Consider the following 25,938-nt stretch of genomic DNA (forward strand, 5'->3'; position numbering starts at 1 on the left):
TCTTGCTTGGAACTGAAACCTCAGCTACCCGTATAGTATAACTTCTTGTCTCGTAAAGGTTTTGCAGAAAGCCTACCTGAATGTTGCCGATGCATTATTGCTAATTTGAACATGGAGTCCTGCATGTGTAAACTGATGTGAACTTAAGTGTCATTTTTACATGTTTTTTTCTCTGATTAGATTGAGATCAATCAAATATGATAGCGCTGATGGGAGGAACTCAAAAATGAACTGTGAGGGGTCAGACTAGTTTGTTCAGCAGATAGGTCTGCAGATGTCTGTGTTGTTTGTGACCAAATACCTTAAAGGTAAATGTATTCCTGTCAGCATCAAATCTGCTATTATTTGTTGTTGTAAAGCAAATGTTAGCATGCTAACACGATGAACATTATAAATGCTTATCTTATTGTCTTTAGATTCTAACATGCTAATCCAAGATGACCTTTTTCTAAACAAAGTATAAACAAAGTAAATGAGTCAATGTTATGAACACAGTAATTGGATGTGTAAAAAAATAAAATCTCTCTTTTTTTCATTTGATGGTGTTGCCTGAGACTGTGTCATTATGAATATCAACCATCAAGCCACATTAACGTTAGAGTAATCACATGGATATTTGATATCAGTTAATATGTCCGTGTAGCCATCGATATTTGATTAAACACAGTTTGGCACAGTGTCATGTAAAAATCAAACAATAAGTATCATTTTCTACACAAGACAATCCATTTAATTATCCTTTCATAGTGCCAAATCACAGCAATGAGATGTTAGCTCACTTCCTATAATGAAAACACAAAGAGAAACCACATAGAAAATCTATTAAGACTTTAATTTTCTTTATGCTTTAAAATACATTTTTGATATCTTTTCCACAAATAAGTTACATAATAAATAAAAGCAAAAACATTTTACATTTCAAGGCATCTATAGCAGCAGAAGTGGCCTACAGAGTGTCATTGATCTGAAACACCAAAGTGTCGGCAGGTTGACATCTGTCCTATCCAGCTTTAAATCCAGACTAGATCAGTCAAACCCAGTTTAAGCAGAAGTATTAAGCCTGAGCTTTAGTCAAACCTGTCAAACTGTCTCAGGGGGGTTCCAGGAAACTCTGCACCAGTGTTCGGAAATTAAATGTGGAAAACACTGGTGTCGACCCTAAAGCATTGGAAGTCACAGGAGGTAGCATCTTACTCTCCTGCCAATCAATTTCCTCATTTTTTTTTCATACATGCAGCAGGCCATGTTTGTTGATCGCTATGATTATCATAACCATCCATCCACATGTAACTGCATATTTTATAGTCTCTGTGGTGAAAGCTGTACAAGAACTGCATTAACATAACAGCAAATTATCAGAACAAGGAACTGGCTGGCAGCAACACTGAATATTTGCATACAAAAAACATCACATAAACATAATATGACCTCAGATCTGTCGGTTTATGTACCCTCTTCACAAAAGATATTGCACTCAGCATAACCTTTATTTTGGAGACTGAGGAGGAAACAAAACCTTATCTTTCAAAATAAAGTGGTCTCGCTGAAGGACTTCCAGTTGGTTATGAAATTACAGTACATGAATCTTTTAAATATGAATGAGCCAATCAGACCTCTCCAAAATGATTGATGAGACCTGCAGCCGATTAAGGTTAGAAAATAAGTTCATGCAGATGAGATCAAAATTACATTCATCTTGTACATGAGGTTAATGGCAGCTAACCTCTGTCAGATTTTTTTCATTAATGTCATTATGTTAAGTAGGATTTAGTACGAACATAACTCACTGAAAATGTATTATCCAAACAAATAATGTACCCATTTCTGCATGACCAGTAAATCATGCAGAAAATAAAGGCAACGTCACTGTCACCATTAAGTAAATGTGCAGCATTCACTGACATGCTCACCTCTGGTCATGTGACATGTTAACAGATTACATGTGCTAAATCTACAGTGCAATGTCTCTTATATAAATGGTCATTCTGAGACAGCAAAGATGTTACAATTTAAATCATACATTTGTGGAATAAATTTAAACTCAGTGACCAGGTGTGGCCTGGGGATTTAAGCTATAAATTGTGCAAAATCTGGCTTTGCAAGAAGCAGAGTAAGCACGGAGCAGCAGGCCAGACACTGTTGGGGGTTAATCAGGGAACAAAATGACCACCTGTTTTTGCAAAGCAATGAGGAAACTCTCACTTGTCTGATTGGGGCATTTGTATGTGGGACTATTTTTGGGGTGGTTGCCTGATTGCTCTCTTGGAGAACATAGACTTGAACAAGGTAATGTGGTTTTTCTAATGATTACACTGGATAACTACACTGGAGTTACTGCCTGCTGGCAATGAGACCACAATGAAATGTGGACAAAGAAATCCACAGCTTCTTTTCTGTCTTTCACACGGATCCTCTCATAGATCAGTCACAACACACACATACAGGCACACCTAATTGCAAGCGAACAAATAACTACAAGTGCATTTGGCATGAATGCTCATTAATATACATGGAAGCATTTGGCAGTTGACACATGCAAACAAAAGCAGCCTTGTGTGCACAGTCACAGTCGGACATTCAGAACACGCACATACTTAACACATGTGCACACAAGCTTACGCGAACGCTTGCTCTTACTCATGAGCTGGCACGCACACACTAACATGCACGCACATACACATGGCTTTCTTGTAGCTTATGCCAGCTTTCTCTCTCTGCATGCCGACTGTGTGTCTGGCACCGAGGTTAAGGTCTGGAGCCACACACAAGCTGTGTGCTCTGTCTGGCTTTAACACACTCCAAATGGGCTTTATGAATGGCTAGGACTCAATGACTGAATCAACACCAGGGGCCACACTCGACCCAATCCGACAACAGTTTTTGGAGATAAGTCAGAAACAACATTCTCGCAGCACAACCAGGAAGCATGTTTAAATGATTGTGCCACCAGGTTTTCTTTTGTGTTGCACAGCAAACATTGTGCACTGGGGTGTGTCAATCCACAGATGTGTTGCTTGTTTGCTGGTTTTGGGTGAGCCCAAGGTCTTATAAACAGCACTCTGCAGTGCATGTGTGTGTATGTATGGGTGTGCATGTGCTGTGCTATAGTTGCCCCATAAAAGCTAGCAATGGACCCAGCTCTCGACATTGCGTGGAGCCGGTGACTCTGACAGCCTTTCAGTGATTCACAATCTTGTGCCCTCGGTTGGATGCAAATGCTTTGCCCCATTCACGATATCAATAAAAAAAAATGCTCATCTACATTACATACAAACACACACATGTCCTCACCACTGCTCTATCATTAGATCCAACACTCGACTGACATTCAGATCTGAATCCAGACTGAAGTCTGACTCAACAAACGGAGCCGTCGGTGGAGTAAGTGGGCGGAGGCCAGACGTCATCGTCTCGAGCCAGTCAGCGGCATCAAACAGTGTCGGAGCTCGCCGTTTTCGTGACTTCCTGGTGGACGACAGAGGGGAGGTGCAGATGGGGGGTGGGGGAGGAGCTGGAATCACCTGGCTGGGGTTTATTAAAGCTGGAGATGGGGGGAGTTCAAGCAGGAGAGAGGAGCAAAGAGGTGAGGGCAGGAAGCTGTCATCTTTGTTGTGCTGCTGGGAGGACTGGGACTGATCAGCTTGAGGAGGAGGTGAGGGGCCGGGAACTGACTGGGTAGAGGATTTATGATCAGAGACACCGCCAGAGCCTGGAAGAGGAGGGGTAAAACGATCAGACACTGAAATTAATATGACTGTCATTTAAGTAGTATGCTTTTTAAATCATAAATACTCACCAACATAAGTCATAGGCTCATCCAGAATGTCGTCTATGGACTGCGGAGGGTCCATCTTTGGAAAAGAGGAAGGAAAAAAAGTGGAATTCCACTGTAAAAAATGAACTCTTGAGCTATTTTAATGTATGAACATTGAACAATGTCCTGAAATTCTGTCTGATAATTTCCACATTTATATATGGAGGTCAGACATTACATAAAGTCTGTTGAATGTCCAGTTCAACTACTAGTGAGATTGTGCTCTTGCTTTAAGTATTGTCTGGTCATGTCCTGACATGTTCAGGGTAAAAATGGTCAGAGAAATGGGCTTTAGTGATCTCCTTCTCAATTCTACAGACTAACCTGTGCTTTCTGAATGGCCTCCTGTAGTTCTTCCTCCAAGCTGCGAACACCGAGCAAGGTTTGAACTGGACTTGCTGTGATCTGCACTGGCAGCTCAAAATCCTGGCCAATCACATCACAGGGCTGGCAGCAAAACACCTGATTAGAAGGCAGATATTACTTAGTTGACAGGTGATGTGCGCACATGTAGTGTACTCTAAAAAATGATTTATAAGAGATACATATGTATTGTATATGTATGTATTGTGTGTTTACCTGTGTAAACAACACCTCTGTCTGTGCATCTGGTTCTTGCGTGCCATTCGAGGATCCAGTATCCTGTTGCAGGAAAGGATGAAGAGATCCTCCACAAGACTGGAGAAATAATAATAAGAAAGGATTATTGTTGTCATCTATTCTATAAACTATTTTTCAACAAATTTGCATAGATGCAGACCTAATGTCTTTGCTTACCTTGTTGCTGGTTTTATTGGAGCGGTCCCTTGGCCTACTCCTTAACCTCTCCCTCATCTCCAGCTCGACACTCAGCTCCTGCTGCTGCTGATCATTCTCAGTTCTCCATGAAGTCCCGCACTGCAGGGGTGAAGAGGACGACATGGGTAGACTGGGACTTGGAGTTCCTGAGGCTGTGCTGGCAGGAGCCAGGAAGACAGCGTTGGTAAGACTACAATTTTCACCTGCTGAGAAACCATTCAGCACTGTGTTCAGAATTCCATTTGGAACTCCATTTGGAGCGTCACCGAGTATCCCATTAGGAATTCCCCTGTCCGCGTTGTACATCTGTTGGTTTGGACTCCTGTTGGGTGAGTCTAATCCAGAGCTGGAGCTTGAGCTGGGGCTCTGGCTTGGTGGCAGTGGGAGGCAGGGGGTGAGGGGCTCCACGATGGTACCGAGCTGGCTGAAGGGAGCAGGAGTGGGGCAAGTGTGGGGGAGTTGGAAGGGGCGGAGACGCTGCAGCAAAGTAGGCTTGGTGCCGGAAACGGGGAGGCCACGCTTTCGCAGGTGCTGCCGCAACTCAGACACCTTAGGAAAGGGAAGAGGTGAAGCAATAATTACATAGTGATATTAATTGTTATTTGGTGGAGTGTTTTCTGAGAACTTTTGCCTACGTTGCTTTCATGTTTTTCTTACAGTTAGATCAACAAGATTTGCAGGAAGAGGCTCAGGTTTGGATGTAGGGTTTGTGTTTGTAGGGGTTTGATTTGTTGTGGCAGGAACAGGCTGGGGATTCAAGGGCATAGCTCCAGAGGACTTCCCAAGATCATTGCGATCTCCACTGCGGACATGACAGAAGCATTAAGGTACCAGGATTACCTGAAAGCTAATAGTTCTCTGATGAAGTAGAGAGAGTGAGATCAATTTGGATTACCTATCACTGAACTAACATCAATCTGTCTGCATACCTGGGCACAACCATGAGTTGTTGTGGCTGTAGCTTTTGTTGTGGCTGTAGCTTTTGTTGTTGTTGTTGTTGTTGTTGTTGTTGTTGTTGTTGTTGTTGTTGTTGCTGCTGCTGCTGCTGCTGGTTCTGCAGGATTTGTAGCTGGAGAATGACCTGCTGTTGCTTCAGGAGATTGGAATAGGCTGGGTCTAAAGACGGGGTAGGGCTCTTCTGTTTGGAACCTAGAAAAAAATAGTCAAAGTTCAAAAACTTCACCAGAAAAGCAAGACGGAAAGGACAAATGAAAGGTGTTTTTGAATAATTTGGAAAGCCAAACATCACATCTGTACCTCCCGTCCCAGACCCTCCTCTCTGATCTGGAGGAATGTACTGGTGATATGTAAGTGTCCTCATTTTGGGTTTGGTGTCTCGCAGTTTCCGCGGGCGAGGGAGATGGTTGAAGTGGAGGGAAGGTGGTAGGGAGGAGGAGCCAGGGGGGCTGGGAGGCCGAGCTGTCTGTAAAGACACATATTGCTCAAGTTTCGTAAATCTGTAACCATACTGAGGTACTTGAGTCATTTCAAGCATTTGGAAACACATGCAAAACATCAAGTCCTCTCACGTTGTTTGACCGTGTTTGCCCCATGATGTCGAGGTTAAACACTTTGTTCAAATGCCTCACAAATCTCCAGATGACAGCATATGCTGTTTCTGACATGCAGCCATGCTGCTTGTGTGTAAATGTGTTAACCTACAGGGCAAATACTGAGCTGCCCAAGAAGTGTAAATTGACAGTAATGAATGCAGAACTGTTTAGAGTCTGTGACAGAACAGAGGACTGACCATCCTGTTGGTTCATGCTCTTTTGTCTTTTATGCTATGTAGCTGCTTTGGAAAAACCTGTGACCACTGCCCCCACATGCACAATCCAAAGATTTGTCTTGATAAAATATCATATTACTCAGTTGATTTGCCTGTACTCAAAAATCTAAGTTTTATTGTGAGAGGTGATGGAAGTCCTTATAAAATTTAAATGGGCAAAAAAAGGAAACTAAAGGGAACACTTTACACTAATTTTATTAGTATCCACATTACCTTTGGCAGCAGGGGTGTGGACTGAGAGGTCACATACATCCCGTTTGGTCTCCCAGTGGTTGCCATGGAGTTTGATTCACTCAGTGTAACACTTGTCGGCTGTCTGATGCCCTCGGTTGCCGCGAGCATCGCCAAACCAGACTGAAGGCAGAATATCAGATTATCAGAGTTGGCCCAGCCGGCTATTTATAAACTCTTCAGTCTGTTAATATTCACTTTAATGTGTTAATCAGAGGTTATTGGTGCAAATTAATTTATCAGACTTCCTGGTTGCTGCCAACATAGTGTAATACATGATGATATAACAGAGCCTGAGGGCTTTTCTTTGTTTTGTTTCGCCTTTCCTCTATCTTCCTGCCTCTCAAAGAGAGAAAGAGAGAGAGAAAGCTTTTGGCTTTCCAAGGAGTAAACATGACGCGCAGCGGAAATCTACTATTTGGATTAAAAGAAGGTATATGCGTCATTATGGACACTGTTATGTGCATCTGACAGCAGAGATGGAAAGTGACAAAAACAAGTTTTTGTCACCAAAAAAAGAAGGTTTTTAGATATGTTCTTTTTACTTGAATATTTATTTTTGGGACTACTTTTCACTTTTACCCTCTACATTCTACAACAAATATCTATATGTTCTCCTTCAAATGTAGCTTTAATGCATTTGAATTTAAAATAGCAGGGAAAAATCAGTAATTTTTATTTTTTAACATTGCACACTATCTTCACATCAGGTCTGTTTTCAACTAATGTGAATGTGGCAATAAAATATGAGGGGAAAAAAGACTTGTCCTGGTTGTACATTGATTCTGTATTTATTGCCAAGTACATTTACACATACAAGGAATTTCACTTCGTATTTTGGTGCAAAACAATTAGCAAAAGAAATATAAAGACAGCAAAGCTCTTGCTGACAACTTAAATAGAATACGATAAAAACATAAAAAGCCATTTAAAAAATTTAGAATATAAAAATATAAAAACACAAAATGTACACAGTGTGCAATGGAGGAGCTGTGCAGGTATGCGCAAGATTTGCAGTCCAAAACAGAGTGCAGTGTAAACAGAAAATATGAACTCCAGTGAGCGTTAATGTAACGCAGAGATTCATCCCCAGCCTTCAGAGATCAAATGTCTTCAGATTCAGCCAGTAGGAGCAAAGATGTCATTACTGCGGACCATTTTACGTCTTTGGTCTCTATACAGACTGTTTTTCCTTTATACACCAAGCCTGCTAATTCGTGATTGGTCAATTCTACTGGACCACAAATATGCTACAGACGGACACGAGAACACCCATACTAAAAATGCTGACCCACTAGTGCAGATTTTACATTTTTGTGTGGACTAAAAAGATATTAGAATGATATGAGTTAAGACTCCCCAATGTAACCGTGAGTAAAGAATATGTGTACTTTTGCCCTCCCCTTCTGACAGAGTTGATAGAACTCTGCCGGTAGGCTAGAACTAAAATATGGATCCATGATACAGCTGCTATGAGAGACTGAGATTCAAGGAAAGGAATGGGAAAAGGAATCAAGTATGTATGAACTGAGAAATCTGAAGAAACTTAAATTTCAGTGTCATTGTCATACCTGAGATTGACCAGAGCTGTGGTTAAGGGGCGGCGCCACAGCTGATAACTCCCTCAATAATTGGTCACCTGAGAGCCCTGGTAAAGAAGAAAAGGCTGGTGATTGGTGGAGACCATGCTGCTCGGTGGAAGTGGAAGAGGAGCAGGAGGAGATGTCATCTTCGAAGACATCAGCGGGCAGAGGGAAGGAGGCCGAGCCTGAGGAAATGAAAAGTGAAAGGAGGTGAGGTCAAAGGAGGAGTAGAGGAAGATTGGTTGGTGGGAAATGAAAAGAACTGTGTGTGACTCTGTTCTTGTGTGCAGATGTGTGTTGACTCACGGTTCTCCAGAGGCAATGTGTGTTCGTGCTGTTGCTGCACAGGAACGGGCAGACGTTGGATCCTGTCGGTGAGGTCCTGCACCTGGCGAGCCTTCTTGTGCCTCTGGGCACCACACACAGTCTTCTCTGTGGGCGGGAGGATGAGAAAGGAACGGTGCAGATAAGTAAGAGAGAAGGAGACAGATGGGAGATCAGCAGAGAGAGAGAGAGAGATAGAGGAGAGAAAATTGGAGAGAGAGAAGCAACAGGAGTCAGAACATATGTGCTGTGAGCATGCATGCCACAGGCAATCAGTCCCAATTCAAACCAGCGGCAGCATAAAAAAATAGTAAACACACAGCCTATAGGGAGACGTAGTCCCCTGGATATTTAAAATAAATACACACACACTTTCATACAACATTATCAAAAGGGCAGAAAAGGATTGTCTGGGTAATCAGACAGTTTGAAAAGACGGGTGTTATAATGGTAATCTTTTCAAATTAAAAGCAGGGTTAGAGGTGTTTGAGAAGAGGAAGTCAGATAAAGAGAGAAAGGTAGATTAGAGAGAAAGATGTCAGTAATGGCAGAAAATGATGACTCTGATCCCGAGATGGGCAGGTTTATCATGCGCTGTCAATCACTGATATGTTTGCAGACTGCTTAAAATGCAGAGTTACAGTGTACAACAAGGTCACATTTCTATTTAACTGACAGCTGATGAAACACCGAGCCCACTGCCAGATTTTCACGCTTCATTTCCTCGCACAACTACTACACAAGAGGGAGCGGAGAGCAGCACAGATCAGATAAAATACAAGCATCAAGAAGGTGAGAGAGGCAGAAAAATATGTTGCTATGCACTTTGCTGGGAGCATTCGGGGTAAAGCAGGAGGGAGACAGCAATATATCTGTAGGCAGGGCATCACCTGGTGCAGTTTCAGTGTTCAGACCACTTGGGGGCAACTTCTGCGCAGCACCGTCGTCAGCTAGACTCTGCAGCAGGAAACAGCAGTTTAAACCAATAGCCAAGGCCATTTCAAGACAGTTTAATCAGTAAAACACTGAATAAAAGTTTACTTCAATAAATCTTATTTGAGAACATAAAAAGGTCTTTGAAGAATGTGTGGACCCAGTGCTACAAAAATGACTCTCAAAACTGTTACACATTTGTTCTTAACTCATTAAATTACTAAGAAACACAGACCGATTTTAATATTTTCTCCTAATAGACAATATAAATGTGTATAAAAAATGTATCTTATAAAGGAGTTTGGCTCATACTGCATTAAAATAAGAATTACTTATAGTGTGTAAATGTCGTGCTTTTCTTTTTTAGCTGGATGCTAACCCACCAGAGCTTCACTCTGGTCTTTCTCTGACTTCTGAGGTGGACACGTAGACTTCAACCCTGAAAAGACAAACATGTGATTATTAGATTAAAGGACAAGAAAGCAGGTTGTTTTCTTTTAAGAGAATGCCGGTCTGGTAAAAGAACAATTCAGGTGCTCGAGTACATCATTAAAACACGTTCAGTTTTAAATGTGATCATTCTGTAATTCAGCACAGACCATCTCAGGGGCTCTGTTTGTGTTTACAGGCATCACAATATGCTCAGCACCTTAGATTGTTTTCATTTTCTACAGTGTAATCACTCACATTGGCCTCACACATCTGGACTTTAGCTCCAGAAAAGGCCTAATATTGAAAGTGTGTCTTTATATTTGCACATACATATTTGCAATTTGCACTGAAATTATTTGTTGCCTTTCACAAAAAAACCTCTCTATGATTGCTATACATGTGTCTTGTGCAGACTTATTAATGTTAATACATGCACATTTTGTATACTGTATATTTTTTGGGTTATCATCCACTGACCCAGGCTAAAATGTAATATAAATCACATCTAATGTTTTCTTTCTTCTCAACATCATTTGGTATTTGATATATTTCTTCAAGTAGATACACAGTGAAATACGGCAGCATTAACTTACATTTATAATTAAGGTTTTTTTAAGTAATAAAACACAAGATGAAGACTCCCAAAGAGTTTCATCAAAGGACAGTTAAAGCTGGTCAACATCATAAACCTACAAAGGCATTTACTGATCCATATTCAATCATCTGTCAGAGAAAAGAGGTGACCTGAAGATCATACATTATGCTCCCATAGTGTAGCTGAATCAATCACAATGTTAATGATACACACAGACTAACCAGGGTCTGCATTGATCTCACTCTGCCTTCGGTTCTGAATCCTCAGCTGCAGCACTAAAAGACAAGAGCAGAGATTGAGTCCAGCGTGTTAAGAAATGATGAAATATCACACGTTTGATGGAACAGGAGCTTGGTTTGATTTCTCATTCCAGTACAAATGATATGAGAAAAGATGTGACACTGACGTGGAAAAGGTAAGAGTTGAGCAATGCAGGACAGCCTGATACTGTACCTGTCAAATGATCTGGACATGTAACTATATCACCTCATGACTCTGCACTGCTAGTACATGATATATGTCCTTGCATACCTCCACACACCTACACGGCACACATAAGCTCACATACATTCAGTACACATAAACAGGTGAAGCAGGGTTGGGCTGGACCTGTTAAACTGTGTGCCCCCCTTCCCATGATACACTTCAATGAGTTTTGAGACCTGTTGAGGGGGGTGGGGGGGGCAATGAGGGCTGTAACTATTTATCTCTCAGTATTTCTATTTCTGTAGGTCCCCATCCCCCCTCCAGCTGTCCCCCTCTCTCCACAAGTCGCCTCACGTCATCCTCATTCCTGCTTACACTCCTCTTCCTGCTGTCTACCTCTCGGAGTGTTCAAAACAAAAGTTCAACGTTGTAAAAATCTGGATTTAAAGCAGATTAGCACACTGGGCTCTGTCGCCATAACAAGTTATAGAAGTGGTGTTTATCACTCTGAAGCGTCTGTTGGGTTTCAGTGTGTGTGTGTGTGTGTGTGTGTGTGTGTGTGTGTGTGTATGTGTGTGTGTGTGTGTGCGTGTGTGTGTATGTGTGTCTACCAGTAAATTGATTTTTTTTCTTTTCTTTTTTAAACAGGAGGCCAAATTTAAATCTTTAGCTCAACCTTAAATCACATCATATAGTATATATGTTTTTTTATGCCTCTATTTAGAGACAGGACAGTGGATAGTGTCAGAATCCGGGGAGAGAGAGAGAGCGGGGAATGATACGCTGGAAAGGAGACACAGGTTGGACCCGAACCCAGGCCGGGCCGCCTGCCTGGAGGACCGCGGCCATCCGCACATGGGCCGCGCACACCAACCACTAGACTACCAGTGCCCCGAGTACACCTACATCTAGTGTTTTTGCATCTTTCTTGTAAATGGCAAATCAATAATCAAATGTAACAATCTTTGAAGGGAATTGTGTTTTCAATCATAGCTAATTAAAACCTGTGGCGAGGCATTTCAAGTAGATTGTTTGTTTTAATGAGTCAATCTCTAGTTCAACATAAGGTTTTCCACATTCTCTGAAAACTGACACATGCTCACTAATGATTTCATCATTTAATTTCTAAGGTCAACATAAACATACAAATTTGTCTCTAAAAAAATCATGACTGAATCTAAGACGGTGTGTCTTGCACTAAGTATGAACATTAGTTCAACATGCTAGCTCAGTGAAATATTCCTCCAACTCTGTTATGTTCATACATGATTTCAGACAGAGCAGCTGCCCTAAAGAATCACGTTTTCCAGCAGGTGTTTGTGCACCTAAGGGGGCTGTCTCCATGTTGTTTCCTCGTCTCTCTAGTTTACCAGCCCTTTACGACAGCTGCATCGGAACATTACAGCAGCCGCTTCGCTTTGTAGGCAAACTCTCATTATGCACGCATACCAAAGTTTCCTCAGTGGCGTGTGTGGCAGCTAGCTGGTTATCTCCTGAGAGTTGTTTGTCAAACTCTGTGAAATCATTTAGAAAAACTTTCTGCCACTCTATTTTTGCCCTAAAGATATTAAGATACTAACTCAGGATGTAGAAGGATATCATCAGTGTGTTCTACCAACATTTTTGAAATTTGATTTGCAAAAAGTCAGGATGCGTTTCCCAGAAACTAACTCTGACTGATTGTTATTGTGACAAAAATCATTATTTTGATGTGGATTTGAAATTATTTGCTTTACATTAAAACACTTTTTGATACAGACTAATCATGAAATTACTTGTATGCATTCTTAGTTTTTGTCTGCAGCGCACATTCCTGGCGGTTTTGGTTGTAATGAATGTGTATTTGTATTTTTTTTGGGGGGGGGGGGGGCTTTCTGTGCCTTTAATGGAGAGATAGGACATTGGATATAGTTGGAAATCAGGGGGAGAGAGTAGGGAATGACATGCGGGAAAGGAGCCACAGGTGGGATTTGAACCTGGGCCGCCTGCTTGGAAGCCACCAGCGCCCAGGATGTGTACATTTTGAGATGTTTTGTCAACAGGGAATTTTTTTTTCAATAATCTGTTTGTTTTTCTCTCAAGTTTCTCTGTTTTCTTAAATGTTTTTTGGCTCTATGTTTTTTTAACTAGAAGTTTGGGGGTTTTATGCATCATTGGCTCTTATCCCAAATCATTTTCTCTGTAGGAGACAATTAATTAAGCTTAACCTTAAAGGTCATCCGTCTCTTTTAACATGTTTAGTGACAAACCAGTGTCACACCGTCACATCCAAAGATCTTTACCCTCAGGCTCAGCTGTCTTCGCAAATATTCAAAACATCTCGGCCTGCGGGTTAGAAATCACTAAATCTATTCAACATGATCAATACATATCGATTACGTGACAAACAAACTGACCAAACAGCCAATAACCTTCGGAGCAACACCTCACCTTTATGTATTGATGCTAATGGTGGCAATTATTGTGAAGATGTAAAGCTACTGTTGTGGGGAATGATATCCTTCTTTCTTTGATTGGTTTGACTTGAGACATGAAAAATCCTCACCTGAGCGGAACTTGTTCCGGATGAGGAGTGACCTCTCGGAGGCCAGCAGCGTCATGGCGGAGAGGATGGAGGAGCCGGTGCAGAGAGAGAGAGAGAGAGAGAGAGAGAGAGAGATTTCCTGGTGTCACTCTGCCAGGAGGAATGGACCCCTCTCCTTCTGTCTCTCACTGTTGGGAGTAACAGAGGAGGAAACAGGGGAGAGAGAGGGACAGATGCTTGTTAATCCACTGATAGACACAAACCGATATTGATAGAGGCACACAAAGCACAGCGGAGATAGATTGAGGGGGGAAATAGAGACGTCCTACAGGCGGACTGCGGAGAGCTGCTCAGGCCTCCCTACAGACAGCTTGTCATAATCACACAGAGAGTCACAGAGAACCACCCACAGACACACAACGAACGACACCAAGAATTAGACAGACGAGGAGGCTCTAAGAGAAGGAAAAAGGGAGAGCGGGGCCTTCATGAGAGTGGAACAGAACCCTCAGGAAATACTCAGACATCAGGGCTGGGGAGACACAAATTTTATGCCAGTCAAACATGATCTTGAATAGCATCGCACAACACGACCACAAAATGTGTCATGCACCAAAAGAAGCAAACAATGAGAGTTGTGAATCTGCATAAGCTGCATTAGTGTGCACAAACACACACACACACACACACACACACACACACACACACACACACACACACACACACACACACACACACACACACACACACACAGCCAATTAACAATATTGATTTGAACCAGCCGCCCACAGAACACCCAAAGGAACCCTGTTTGAAGGGATCATTCGAACACACACATACAATAACACACACAAGCACTTTGGGGTAGCTGTGGTGTTGCATACTAAATCAGCGCTGTCCCAATCCCATAAATGCACACACCTCACTTGTTTACAATACAAAGAGCCAAAAAGAAGGCCTCTAACTCGTGAAGGCAATCAAATAAGGAGGACAATGATTGAGATTTCTGCTCCTGCACAGGCGTTATTTCACAGTAGGGCACAAGAAGGCAGTGAAAACACAGAGAGAATAAAAGCAAGAGAATGAAAGAGAATACTTACAGGAAAGGAGAGAATTGCGTCCCTCGGGGGAAATTGGAGTGGATTTAAGATTAAATTGAGAGAGGTGCGAGATGCAGGAAGACAGGGAAAAGAGAGAACTTCGTGGTGCGTTTAATGACGATTTCTTTCTTTCATGTTCTTTTCAAATCCTTTTTTCCCCTTTTGCTCCTTCTCACTTTCTTGTTTCTTTTCTTTTTTAGCTCCTAAAGGTGAGCCGCAGAGAGAACAAGGATTGGTGGTTCCTTCGTCTCCCTACGATTGAAACTCACCCTCTCTTCCTCCGCCTCACTCTCTCTGCCCCCTCTCCCAGTCCGCCCCAAAGCATCCTGGATCTTTGGTGCCAACTGTGAGCGACTGTCAAACTTCACCCCTCCCCCCTCCATGGCCCCCCACCTCTACCCCTGATGTTTCTGCAGATTCAAAGACAATAATCACTTTTGTTGTGTTTGTTTTTACATGCAAACATCCCCAATAGGTTTATTAAAGTACATAAGTGATTTGAAACATAATTTGACGGATAAAAAGACAGTATCAGGCTACAGAGTCAGTTCATTACAAGACAGAGAGAAAAGCCCAAGAGTATTAGGGACTCACATCAAATCATGTACTGCAGCAGGACTGCAGGCTCAAATGTACCTGTCAGGACACCTTTGGGTCACCCTCTTAAAGTGATTTAGTACTGTTAGCATGCAAGCATAAGTGTGTGTGTGTGTGTGTGTGTGTGTGTGTGTGTGTGTGTGTGTGTGTGTGTGTGTGTGCACTAGGTGTATGTGTGTGACACAACAGGGATTCTCAGGTCAGTGAGTCAGAGTCCGTCAGCATAAAGTAGCAAAATCACCTCAAGCTCCCAGAACTTCAGTGAACATGTATGACAGTTCTTTTCCCATGTGCACATGCTCTTTACATGTGTGTGTGTGTGTGTTTGTATGTGTGTGTGTGTGTGTGTGTGTGTGTGTGTGTGTGTGTGTGTTTGTGTGTGTGTTTGTGTGTGTGTGTGTGTGTGTGTGTGTGTGTGTGTGTGTGTGTGTGTGTGTGTGTGCCTCTGGGCTGCAGAGGGGTAAAAAAGTGGGGGAAGTGAGGTCGTAGCCAGAGCACCTGTTCTGTCAACTTGACAGACAGGCCGGTGTGTGTGCTGGTTCAGCAGGTCATCGCGAGGGGGAGACCAAGAGGGGAGGCAGTGGGGGGTGAGGTAGAGTGGGGGAGGCAAAAGTTTAAGAGGAAGGGAGGGAACACAGGGGGAAGTCTTTTCAACTAGGACAGGATGAGAATCAGGGAAACAGAAGAGAATAAAAAAATTAAAAAAAATGTATCGGATGTTGGATAAAGACTGTGACGTAGAGACCAGGCAGCAGAGATAGCCCCGCATGAGCCAATGAGGGTTGCCATGACACAAAATGAAACTAATGGAACACAAAATGAACAGGAACCTCAATTCAATACACGGTTACAGAGGGACGGCTCTTTCAGGTGCAATTTTCGCAGCACATCTGAGTTTTTTCATCATTATAAAACCTCACCTTTGACAGTTATTCCTCTCATGACCTGTAAATGCATTTTCCCACACACACACACAAACAAGTGACACACATGTACAGTATATATAAACAGTGACTGGACTGACAGCGTGGCACATTATTGAGGGAAAGGTGATGTAATTTCTGTTCTCTCTGGTTCCCCTCCACAGCTACACCCTCTCCTCCACAGCCCTGTCTCATTAACACCTGTTGCCCCCCCCCCCCCCCCCCCACACACACACACACACACACACACACACACACACACACACACGCACACACTACTGAACTGTGTGTCTGGTGAGGGAGGAGGCTTGCACGCCGTTAACCTTTCCCTTGTGAAATATCATATTTCATAGTGTAATTCTGCACTCATGTGCTGCACACATGCTGGGATACATCATACAGCTTGCAAATGTGAATCTATTATACATTTGTAATGTCACGTAAGCGTACATTTAGTATTGCTGTCCTTTGCAGCTGAATCTGCAGAGTTCAAATATGGATCCAGCTCTCCCTTAGCTTGCTTTCCAACCTGGTAAAAGAAACCCTCCACCGTTTAAAGAGTCAGCAGAGGGAATGAGCCAGAACATGCAGCACATCATAGGTGTAATAGTGCCCTCACATGGCCAAACTGTGCAACAACAGCCATGCATTTTGCACTTTAAAAATAAGAAAACATCCGTAGATAATTTAGGCTTTCCATCATGTTGGCTGTCTGTGGTAATAAAAGGACAACAAAGCGGATTCAAAACAAACATATAAAACTGCAGGCTGTACCAGAGAGAATGTAAAGCTGAAACACACTTCATTACATCTGCAGCCTCTGCCTGCTCGTTCATCACTGCACCCATTCTCCTCTCTCGCTCCTCTTCTCCTCTACCTTTATCACTTCAATCACTTGGCCATGTGCCGTGTGCCACTCAGAAGGCCTGCTGCCCGTTCCACTTCACGCACACACACAGGGAGTGAGAGAGAGAAAGCGGCATATTTCAAACACACACACACACACACACACACACACACACACACCCCACAGATTTCCTACTTCTCTGTCCGTCATCCACCTGTCCGTCAGTCACTGCACTTTGAAGCTCTCTGCAATCTGGATACCCACCAACTCTACACACATACACACACACACACTTTACTGTACACACACTCCTCTCCAGCTGGACTACCAAACTCAGACACAAGGTTGAATATTCATCATCATCACACCCTGAGAACCTTGTACACTCAGCGATGCAGCAACCCAGCGATGTCAATTAGAACCCAGAGTCTGTTTTCAATGTATTCTTCTTTTTTTTTTTAACTGATGGAGCAGCATTGATTAAGCGGCTCAACCCTCACATTGACCTCAACAATATGTATGAAGCACCTCAACAACAAGGTTAGTTTAGGCCCCCTCGTTTAAAGGACATAAGGGGAGAGGCTTACTGTAAGTGTGACCAAAATAAATTAGGCCATTTTCATTATAAAAAATGAATTCCATCATATCATGTGATGAGGGTAAGAATTATATGTCATCTTTTCTTGGGAAAAAAAACAACTTTTCAGGGTTCATGTAGGGGCCTATGCATTCTCGTTCACCATAAACAGTGAATGAAAACAATTCAAACATTGAATTGATGTTTTTGTATGATTTACAGTCACGTGTGGACTTTCAGGGAAATGGTACAATGGTTATGATAAAATATCTTTACATGTTTGTATTAGAGAGAGTCTACACTGTAGGCGTGGCAGCAATCACTTCAGGATGAGAACACTCTTTGTGATGTTAAGGTGTAGTAGCCTAGGTGTTGGGGGAAAAAAAGGCTGTGCAGTAGAGCTGAGGTTTAAAACAACATTTTAAACAAACGTCAAGGCAGTTTCACTAAGGAGTAGGATGAACTGTACGAGTGTGTTTCTAAAGTACAGAAACAGCTAGAATACAGAGATAACTAGCTATAAATACTAAGTGTTAACTATTAGTAGTAAAACAGCATTTATAAAGCAGTTGAGCTATGCATCCTACAACTGTGCTAATCACTGTAAGTGACTCATTATCAAGTGCACAGAAGTCATACCAACAGAAACTGATCACACAAGGTCACACAAACTACCAAATACATTTAGAAGTACGACTTTGCCACACTTGAATGATGTTTACAAGCTAACAGTTATCTAACATAACAGTATGTAAACAGACTGAAAACAACATAAAACACACAAGAGTTTTAACTGGCTAACACAAACACTGGAAAACTGGAAAAATCCTGGAATTATCAACTCACATTTTTTCTGAAACACACAAAACAAATGTCCTCTCCGAGACGTCTGTGTCCGTAGGTGGTCCGTAGTCTATGGTCCGTAGAAGGTAAGGTCAACACGTCAGAGTGTCTCCCTCCCTACCGCATTGTGGGGACGCACGGTGAGCATGCGGCGTTCAGGTGCATGCGGCGTTCAGGTGCATGAGACTGATCAGCCACGTGAGATGTAAAGAAAGGAAAGACCACTGTGTCTAACAGTGTTAATTGTCTACAATAGAGTATGTCTTGTGTTCTTTTCTTAAATGATGTGTTACAATATGTGTGATGTGAGAAAGTAGCCAAATAAAATAGGCCTACGTAGTCGTGAATACTAAATCTGCCTGGCCTCAAAGTCAAGGTAGGTATTTTAGATGGCCTGTACTGCAAAAAACGTTAAATTCAATAGCACCACGAAGGAGACCTGCTCGTGTCCTTGTCCTTTTGCTGGCACAGCACAATACAACTGAAGATAGTCAAGGACATGTTCCCTTTTTCACATGTTTTAAATATTTCCAAATATTTCTTTGTTTGTTTTTTTCTCTTATATCTCCTCTCGAAATCCCTTCTTAGCAAAGTGGTTGTAGCAAAGGCTAAGTGGTTGAGTTTGAAGAGTCAACTTTCACTAAGAGCTCATAATTCAACAATTTAATTTTGTTAAACTGTCTTCATTTTACTATATTCCAACATTTTGTCTAGATTTCTTTGTTGAGTTGGAGAAATTGAAAAATAAAATGTTCAGACAATCTCAACCTGCTGAAGAGTCATAGGCTTCAGCTGAAGTGTGTTCTGCATTTTCACACTGCATAGAGCATGAGGAATTTTGACTCCTACAGTTGGTATGGACAGGAGGAAAAATACAGTGTCAGTGACTAATAAGTCAGTATGGGTGACCTCTATGCCCTCTGTGCCCCCCCAAAAAATCTCTTTTGCTCTCCGCTCTCCTTCCACTGACCCTCTATAAAAGATAGTATGCCAAAGTAAAATACACCAAGTTTAACCTGGGTCTATCAGCATGCAGCAGCAGTATCTCTTTTTCACACAATGACCAGCATATGGGACGTCCATGAGGACCCAGTGAGGCCATTTGAGCATTACAGTCCTTAATAACTTATCTTGAGATCAGCTTTGTTAGGCTCAGTGGCGTAAATGGAGCAGAAAATTGAGAGTGAGAAAAAAACAGAGGACTGTCTTACAAACTCAATTACACCCTGGAGGCAGTCCAGCAGATACACATCAGGTACAGTTCTTCTTTTTCCTTCTTTAACGAAAAAAATGTATGTGAAGTCTGGCCTCATCTTTGGTTATTAATGTAGAATAGAAAGTTAAATCTGAGGATGAGTTCATTTAGAAGAGATGTGTTCACATCTGCAAAGAGAAGTTATTAAATACCTTTTTTTAATCAACTTTAACTCTTCAACAATTGCTTTTGGGGAGAAATGAATGAACATTAAAAATATGATGAAAAAGTAAAAAGTTTAATTGATAAAGTTTAATTCAAATAAGTTAACATAATTCACATTTAACAAAACAAATCTCAATATAGTGTTCATGTGAGAATCAATCAATACATTTGGTCAAACTCTGACACGATATGAATTAAATATGTAAAATAAACAGCTGCAAAAAAGTTAGTATTTTCCTTCACAATTTACATTTTTTTTATATTTTTCTAAAATAAAACATGTGCAAATGACTCACAGTGTCTCTGACAGTGACAAGATAGATTATATCTTTCACATATAGTGCAGGAGTGCAGCTAATAAAAACAGTTCTCTATATATATATTTACAGCTAGAGCAGAGAATTGTTTACAGTAAATCAGTTATCTTTCTTTTCTGAGCACTTGAGGGTTTTTTCATTATGGATTGTATAGGAATGCACCTCTTGTTTGCGATCAAAATAAGCATTTCGACCTCAAACTAAAATCATTATTACAAGCAGGAGATTTCCCTTTAAATTATGCAATTTTACCCAAAACATAAACGCTCAAATTAGCATCAGAAGGACTGAAAAGGCTGAATATTTGGACCATTAAATGGAATGGGAATACTATACATTCATAAATAAATTATTTTATAAACATTGAAACATATTGCATGTGCTCCCTTCTTTGACTTTGAATTAATGAGGAAAGTTTAGTGTTTAACACTTGATCACCCTGCTGATCTCCTTCCTACACTTTGGACTCTGTGCAGACAGCTCTCTAAGTTTCCAACTCAGACTCTGAGTTTTCCAGGTTTGACACAGTGGAGCTGTACCACTCAGCACTCTCCTCTTCCTCCTGCACCCTGGATCCTTCACCTCCTCCCCCCTCTCCTCGGCCGCCTGCTCTCCTTTCGTTCAGCATCTCCATGGCTACTTGGTGGTAAGGGTGTTTGCGCTTAGTGTGTCTGCGTAGTGTGTTGCGCTCAGCAAAGCGGGTGTGGCAAAGTTGGCACTGGTACGGTTTCTCTCCGGTGTGCACCCTTTGGTGGCGCTGCAGCTCACCAGCTTCCCTGAAGCGTTTGGAGCAGATGGGGCACACAAAGTTTCTCTGGCCTGTGTGGATGTGCTTGTGTCTCTGAAGGAAAAAGTAAACATTTTACTTTAAAATGAAGGGAATTGGAAACGCTTTGTGCATTGCCAGACTAATTGTATTATCTATTCTTATTTTTCCGGTTGTCTTTTTACATGTCTTTATTTCACTCTTTTTTTCTGTCTCTCTCTCTGTCCCACTTTCTCCACCTAGATAGTTTTGGCAGATTACTTTCCACCAATTGTTCTACCTCTTAAAATGAAGTTTTTCCTTGCCACTGTTGCATAATACTTGGTGGATTGAGCCAGGTCAGCATTTATACAGTTAAGATTAGCTCTAACAGCTCTAATAACTTTAGAAAAGGCAACAGCAGGTTGCTGTTTTTCATCTAAAAAACTATAACACCCACTTTATGCTACCAGCTCAGGGGCGTGTCCAAAGGGGTGGCACGGGCCGCCCCCTAGAAATCTGATTGGCCATCCCAGGTGCCACCCCAAAAGTCGTAAACTGTGATAGGCTATTTGCCCTGTCAAAGGCGGGACCTATGTTAAAACCAACTAGGTCATTTTTTGCAAAGGCTGGTAGTATGTTTCTTTGCAATATAGCATATTTCCTTTTTTGTATCTATTTTTTTATAAAAAAGAAAGTATGCAATCTGTCTTACTTGCAAGTCAGGACCAAAATATTGCCATTTCATGTATTTTTGCAAGTTTAACTGCGTTCAGGAGTTTGCATGCACATTTTAAAGTACTTTAAATTGTGACTTTGAACAAATATCTTCTTTTTTTTTCATTGCAAAATGAAGCTTATATAAAGTTATAAAGGGTAAATAATTGATATTTATTTGTGTGTGTTTGTGTGCACATCACACTTTAAGTTACTCCTGCAAAAGTCAGTGACCCGGTTTGGCCACCCCAGTCAAAAAAGGTCAGGACACAGCCCTGTACCTGCTCAACACCAAACAGCAAGTTACACACAAATAGCGACAAGCTCATGAAAATAGCAAAGCATTTAGCAACTAAAGAGCAAGATATTTCCCCGGAGAGTAGGGAAAACAAAGCTAGAGTTAAAAGAGTGAACATGGTATCCATCTGATTGCCACGGATATCCATTTCATTCTAATGTTGCTCCACATCTGCTGGGAGTATAAAGAAACTGTTTCATAACATATAAGCTGGAAAGGTAATAAAAAAAAAATTAACTAAAGAATCTGTGACTTACTTTCTTTTTAACTTATTTCATAAAGAGAAAACAAAATAATAGGAAGCATTAGTAAGCACTGACCTGCAGATGGCTAGATCGTTTGAAGGCTTTCCCGCACTGCTGACAGACGTGAGGCTTCTTCTGTGAGTGAGTGATGGCGTGTCGCTCAAGGTCAGAGAGGTAAAAGAAGACACGCGGGCACAGCTGGCAGTACAGAACCCTACGGGCGTTGTTGGAGGACTCTTCTGAAGAGAGGGGATCCAGCGGGTCCAGGGGATCCTGGACGGATGAGAGGATAGATCCAAAGGGAGGGGAAGGAGGAGCGGCGGCGTTTGAGAAGTAAAGATGGTCGTCCAGAGGTAAGTGTTGTGAGTGCAGGTCTGGCGAGTCATATTTGGGTTCCGAGGCAGGTGACTGGGCCTCTGAGCTTGGCTGAGCTAAGCTTTCCAAGGTTGTACTAGCAGAGGATTCTGAAGTTGATGGCTTGTTGTTTTCATTAGAGATTTCTTCAGCAGATATGGCTTCACTTCCTGGGGTTGATTCGGAGGAGCTGATTTGAGTATGGAGAAGGGGAGTTGTGCGGTGGAGGTCATTTTGAGGAGCAGGAGAGGACGATTGCACGCCAAGAGAGGTGAGAACAGAGCCAGAGTTGACATTATTTACCCCTGACAGGATGACAGGGGGGTTATTGGGGCTCAGTCTGATGATGGGGTGGGACAGTGTGGGCAAAGGTGATCCCAGCTGACCACAGGGCAAAGGGAGGGAGACCGCAGGAGCCGAGGCTGCCGTGATTTGTGACAACTGACCTGTGGCGGGGTCGAGAACGGCAATCGGGGTGGAGGTAGAGGCGGAGTCACCAGAGGATGTACTGGGTACAGATGATAAGAGAATGAACATGGAGGTGGAAGCACCTGGGGAGGTCTGTGTGACTGAGAGAGGAAGCGATAGACCCCCAGGAGCAGAAGAGAGCTGAGGGGAGGAAGTGGCTGACAGGAAGAAAATAGGAGTGTTTGTAGAAGGGTTTGTGAGGATCTGAATGGGCTGGGTCGGGAGTGATATCCCAGTGGAAGCTGACTCAACAGAACTAGAGTCCTGAACAGGTTTAACGCTCAGTTCTGCAGGTCCAGACGGGTCTGATTTAGTAATCAAACTTGCGAAGGCTTCGTTCTTTGTCGTTGTCTGATCTATAGGTAGCGACAGAGAGTCTGTATCAGGGGCTGATGAGGGGGACAGATCACCTGAAGTTTCATTTAGTACTTTATCCAAACTTTGGCTGATGCTAGGATCTGCTGATTGAGACCACTCTGTTTCTTCCTCCTCTGCTAAATTAGCCAGATAAGACTGAGGATGCTCTGGCGTGGAAGCGTCGACCTGCTGCACTTTAAGTCCATCCAGACCGAGAGTGTACGGGATTCCCTGGTCGTCTATGAGAAGAAGATCTTCAGTGTCACAGTCCACCAACGAGGAGTCAAAGAAAGAGTTGGAAAAGAAAGAGGGAGACAGAAGAGAGTCCCCTCGGGTATCTCTCCCATCCATATGTTGCACAGTGTTCTCCCCTCGACCCTCATCGTCCTCTTCAACTACATCTCTGTCTCCTTCTCCCTCATATTCATCCACCTCCATGATCAGCGAGCTCTCGCAGCCTGAGTCATCCAGTAAGAGTCCACACCTCCTGTCTCTTTTCTTGGGCAAACTAAGATCCAGTGGTTCTGTCTGTTCTTCCATTCCACAATCCAAAGTCTCATATGACTTTAAATCAATTGCTTGCAAAATTAGAGGAATATTCTCAATTTTTTGCTCTGTATTTTCCTCTTTAATCCTTTCGTGGGTGAGGATTTGTTCCATATTAGTGCAGGGGATCATATGAGTCTCTGGGTTATGGTTTTGTGTGATGTCACCACTCAAAACTTCTTTCTTTTTGCAGGTTTTCTCTTCTCTCTCTTTCTCTGTCTCGTGGAATGATTGTGGTTTAGCATCCTCATTGTTTTGATGAGAAACTTCCTGGATTTCTTCTTCATTCTTATCAGCAGATATTTTGTTTCTTAATTCTTCAGCTGAGACAGGAACAGGTCTTATAAAATGTGAGCTAGCAAAGTTTTTGGTCTGGCTGATGGCAGAGTTTGTGATTGGCTTCTTGCACTGTGTGGGGACAACAATTTTGAGTCTGATTGGCTGGCTGCACACTACAGGCACTCCAGTCTTGACTGTAATAGGCTGTCTCAACCCGGCAATCTTGCTTCTTGTTTCCTGAAGGGCTGGCTTAGAAGTTCCGCCCACCTCCAGATTTTCCCCATTGATTGATGGAGCTTCTGTCCTAATGGTCAGTGCTGCTGTGACAGGGCATGGCTGGAGGTTACCTGGTACAGTACAGGGTGAGGTGTTTTCCTTGTGGTCCAAAAAAACCTCTGTCACTGGCCCTGATCCTTCTGCACACTGGCTGCCATTTTGGACATCCAGGCTGCCACTGGTCAGGACTGAAGCCAGCTGAGAATCCATTTTGGGGCATACCCATTTATATTTCTAGGCTACATAAAAGGAATAAAATTAGAAATTAGAAACCCATAGTAGAAAAATGACAGTAGGCACAAATAAAAAATATACATATCATGGCAAACTGGAGAAGATTACATAAATAAAGGCCTTTTCTGTTTTTTTTTTTTTTTTTTAGTTAAAGTAAATTTGTCAAATGGGATTTTTGGGGTCAAGTTTAGTTCAAACGCCAGTAGTCACAGATTCTGAGTTATTGTCTGTAAATGAAGCAGACTAAACCCCTAACTCCCTACAGCGACATGATGAACGACTCAGTTAACCCCCTCCTCCTCTTCCTCCTCCTCCTCCTCCTCATCATCATCATCAGACCGTCCCGATAATTGCGTTGAATAGCTTCCTTGAATGACACGAAATTTGTATAAGCGAATTTCTCACACGATATAAGTCGCCTATCATTCAGAAACAACACCGGGACTGACAGATGTGAGCGAAACATTTCCTCTTTCGTCGGCTACTTCTATCGTCCACATGCACCACAGACAATAAAACATCTCATTTCAAAACTCGCACTGGATTAATACTTGTAAGCCTGCTCCGTTTGCTTGCGGTTACGAGCCTGTTCTCAATATTTATCTGTGGATAAACCGAGAAGCACTATCCGTGGAGGACGCCATTACGCACAGTCCTAGGTCCGAAAAGCCAGTATAATGGTTACAGTGCGTGTGCGCTTTGACAGCTCTCGGACCTGGGACACCGCCGTCGCTAGCACTTCAGTCAGGGTGAAGAAACGCGAATATTTAAAGACAGCCTCGGTGTGAAACTGATCTTTCCCTATAGCACCGGAGCTTCCTCGGACCTAGAGCCAGCCATTTTATAGCCGAGGGTCCGAAACAGCGCGAGTGCAGCCCCGGCAGCCTTCAGGACAAACTTTCCCCGCGCGCTGTCATTTCATTTCCCCGCGTGCTGTCAGAGCCGGCGGTAGCACGCGCCGGGCTCCCTTTCGATACATTTAAAACTGTATTTTAAACTATACTCCACCCATACTCTCGCGGCATAGGGACTGGCTTACCCGTGCTGTGGATATTTCCGGAGGACCAAATATGACTGTGCAGTGTAAAGGGTGATGCTGCGAATGCCGAGGGAGGGAGGGGTCAAGGGGAGTTGCTATGGTGTCGCAGCCTACCGGGTCCGACCAGTAGCCATGTTCAGCCTATGAGTACGGTTGAACCTGCAGCCTGAAAAGAAAGGCTCTCTGTGCGCCTGACAGTCAAGCAGAAGGGAAGCAAAGCTAACGACACATTGAAAGTCTATAGAAATATGGCCCTGAACTCGCACAGCCTACTAGCACTACATGTGTCACCAAGAGGAAGCAAGAG

At 42.6% G+C, this 25,938-nt stretch overlaps 2 protein-coding genes across 4 annotated transcripts; both read right to left on the reverse strand.

The window, feature by feature from the left end:
* Positions 1-811: 811 nt before the first annotated feature.
* Positions 812-14,865, reverse strand: si:dkeyp-69b9.3 (myocardin). Of its 2 annotated transcripts, none has more exons than XM_061050367.1 (16): positions 14,550-14,865; positions 13,471-13,599; positions 10,721-10,774; positions 9,856-9,911; positions 9,430-9,496; positions 8,522-8,647; positions 8,204-8,400; positions 6,615-6,755; positions 5,870-6,035; positions 5,542-5,761; positions 5,270-5,414; positions 4,592-5,161; positions 4,394-4,492; positions 4,139-4,276; positions 3,797-3,851; positions 812-3,709 (listed from the first exon to the last, which is right to left on the reverse strand). In XM_061050367.1, exons 2-16 carry the CDS (start codon positions 13,523-13,525, stop codon positions 3,288-3,290), a joined length of 2,511 nt encoding a protein of 836 aa, XP_060906350.1. In that variant the 5' UTR covers positions 13,526-13,599; positions 14,550-14,865; the 3' UTR covers positions 812-3,287. The 2 variants fall into 2 exon arrangements, with proteins under 2 accessions (XP_060906350.1, XP_060906349.1); XM_061050366.1 differs by having other exon boundaries at positions 13,471-13,637; positions 14,550-14,864.
* Positions 14,866-19,828: 4,963 nt separating this feature from the next.
* Positions 19,829-25,803, reverse strand: LOC132983834 (zinc finger protein 236). Of its 2 annotated transcripts, XM_061050341.1 has the most exons (3): positions 25,632-25,803; positions 22,154-24,597; positions 19,829-20,914 (listed from the first exon to the last, which is right to left on the reverse strand). In XM_061050341.1, exons 2-3 carry the CDS (start codon positions 24,566-24,568, stop codon positions 20,558-20,560), a joined length of 2,772 nt encoding a protein of 923 aa, XP_060906324.1. In that variant the 5' UTR covers positions 24,569-24,597; positions 25,632-25,803; the 3' UTR covers positions 19,829-20,557. The 2 variants fall into 2 exon arrangements, with proteins under 2 accessions (XP_060906324.1, XP_060906323.1); XM_061050340.1 differs by lacking the exon at positions 25,632-25,803 and having other exon boundaries at positions 22,154-25,623.
* Positions 25,804-25,938: the final 135 nt, after the last annotated feature.

The sequence above is a fragment of the Labrus mixtus genome, chromosome 11 (genome assembly GCF_963584025.1).
Source record: "Labrus mixtus chromosome 11, fLabMix1.1, whole genome shotgun sequence".
Taxonomy (NCBI): domain Eukaryota; kingdom Metazoa; phylum Chordata; class Actinopteri; order Labriformes; family Labridae; genus Labrus; species Labrus mixtus.

What these genes read in the sequence shown, in the direction of transcription:
- si:dkeyp-69b9.3 (XM_061050367.1), bottom strand. Translation starts at nt 13,525, where the DNA reads ATGACGCTGCTGGCCTCCGAGAGGTCACTCCTCATCCGGAACAAGTTC. An exon ending in TGAGATCAATGCAGACCCTG is followed by an intron (nt 9,912 to 10,720) that starts GTTAGTCTGTGT and finishes TTGTCTTTTCAG; the next exon opens with GGTTGAAGTCTACGTGTCCA. An exon ending in CACATTGCCTCTGGAGAACC is followed by an intron (nt 8,401 to 8,521) that starts GTGAGTCAACAC and finishes TCATTTCCTCAG; the next exon opens with GCTCGGCCTCCTTCCCTCTG.
- LOC132983834 (XM_061050341.1), bottom strand. Translation starts at nt 24,568, where the DNA reads ATGGATTCTCAGCTGGCTTCAGTCCTGACCAGTGGCAGCCTGGATGTC. An exon ending in AACGATCTAGCCATCTGCAG is followed by an intron (nt 20,915 to 22,153) that starts GTCAGTGCTTAC and finishes TTTTTCCTTCAG; the next exon opens with AGACACAAGCACATCCACAC.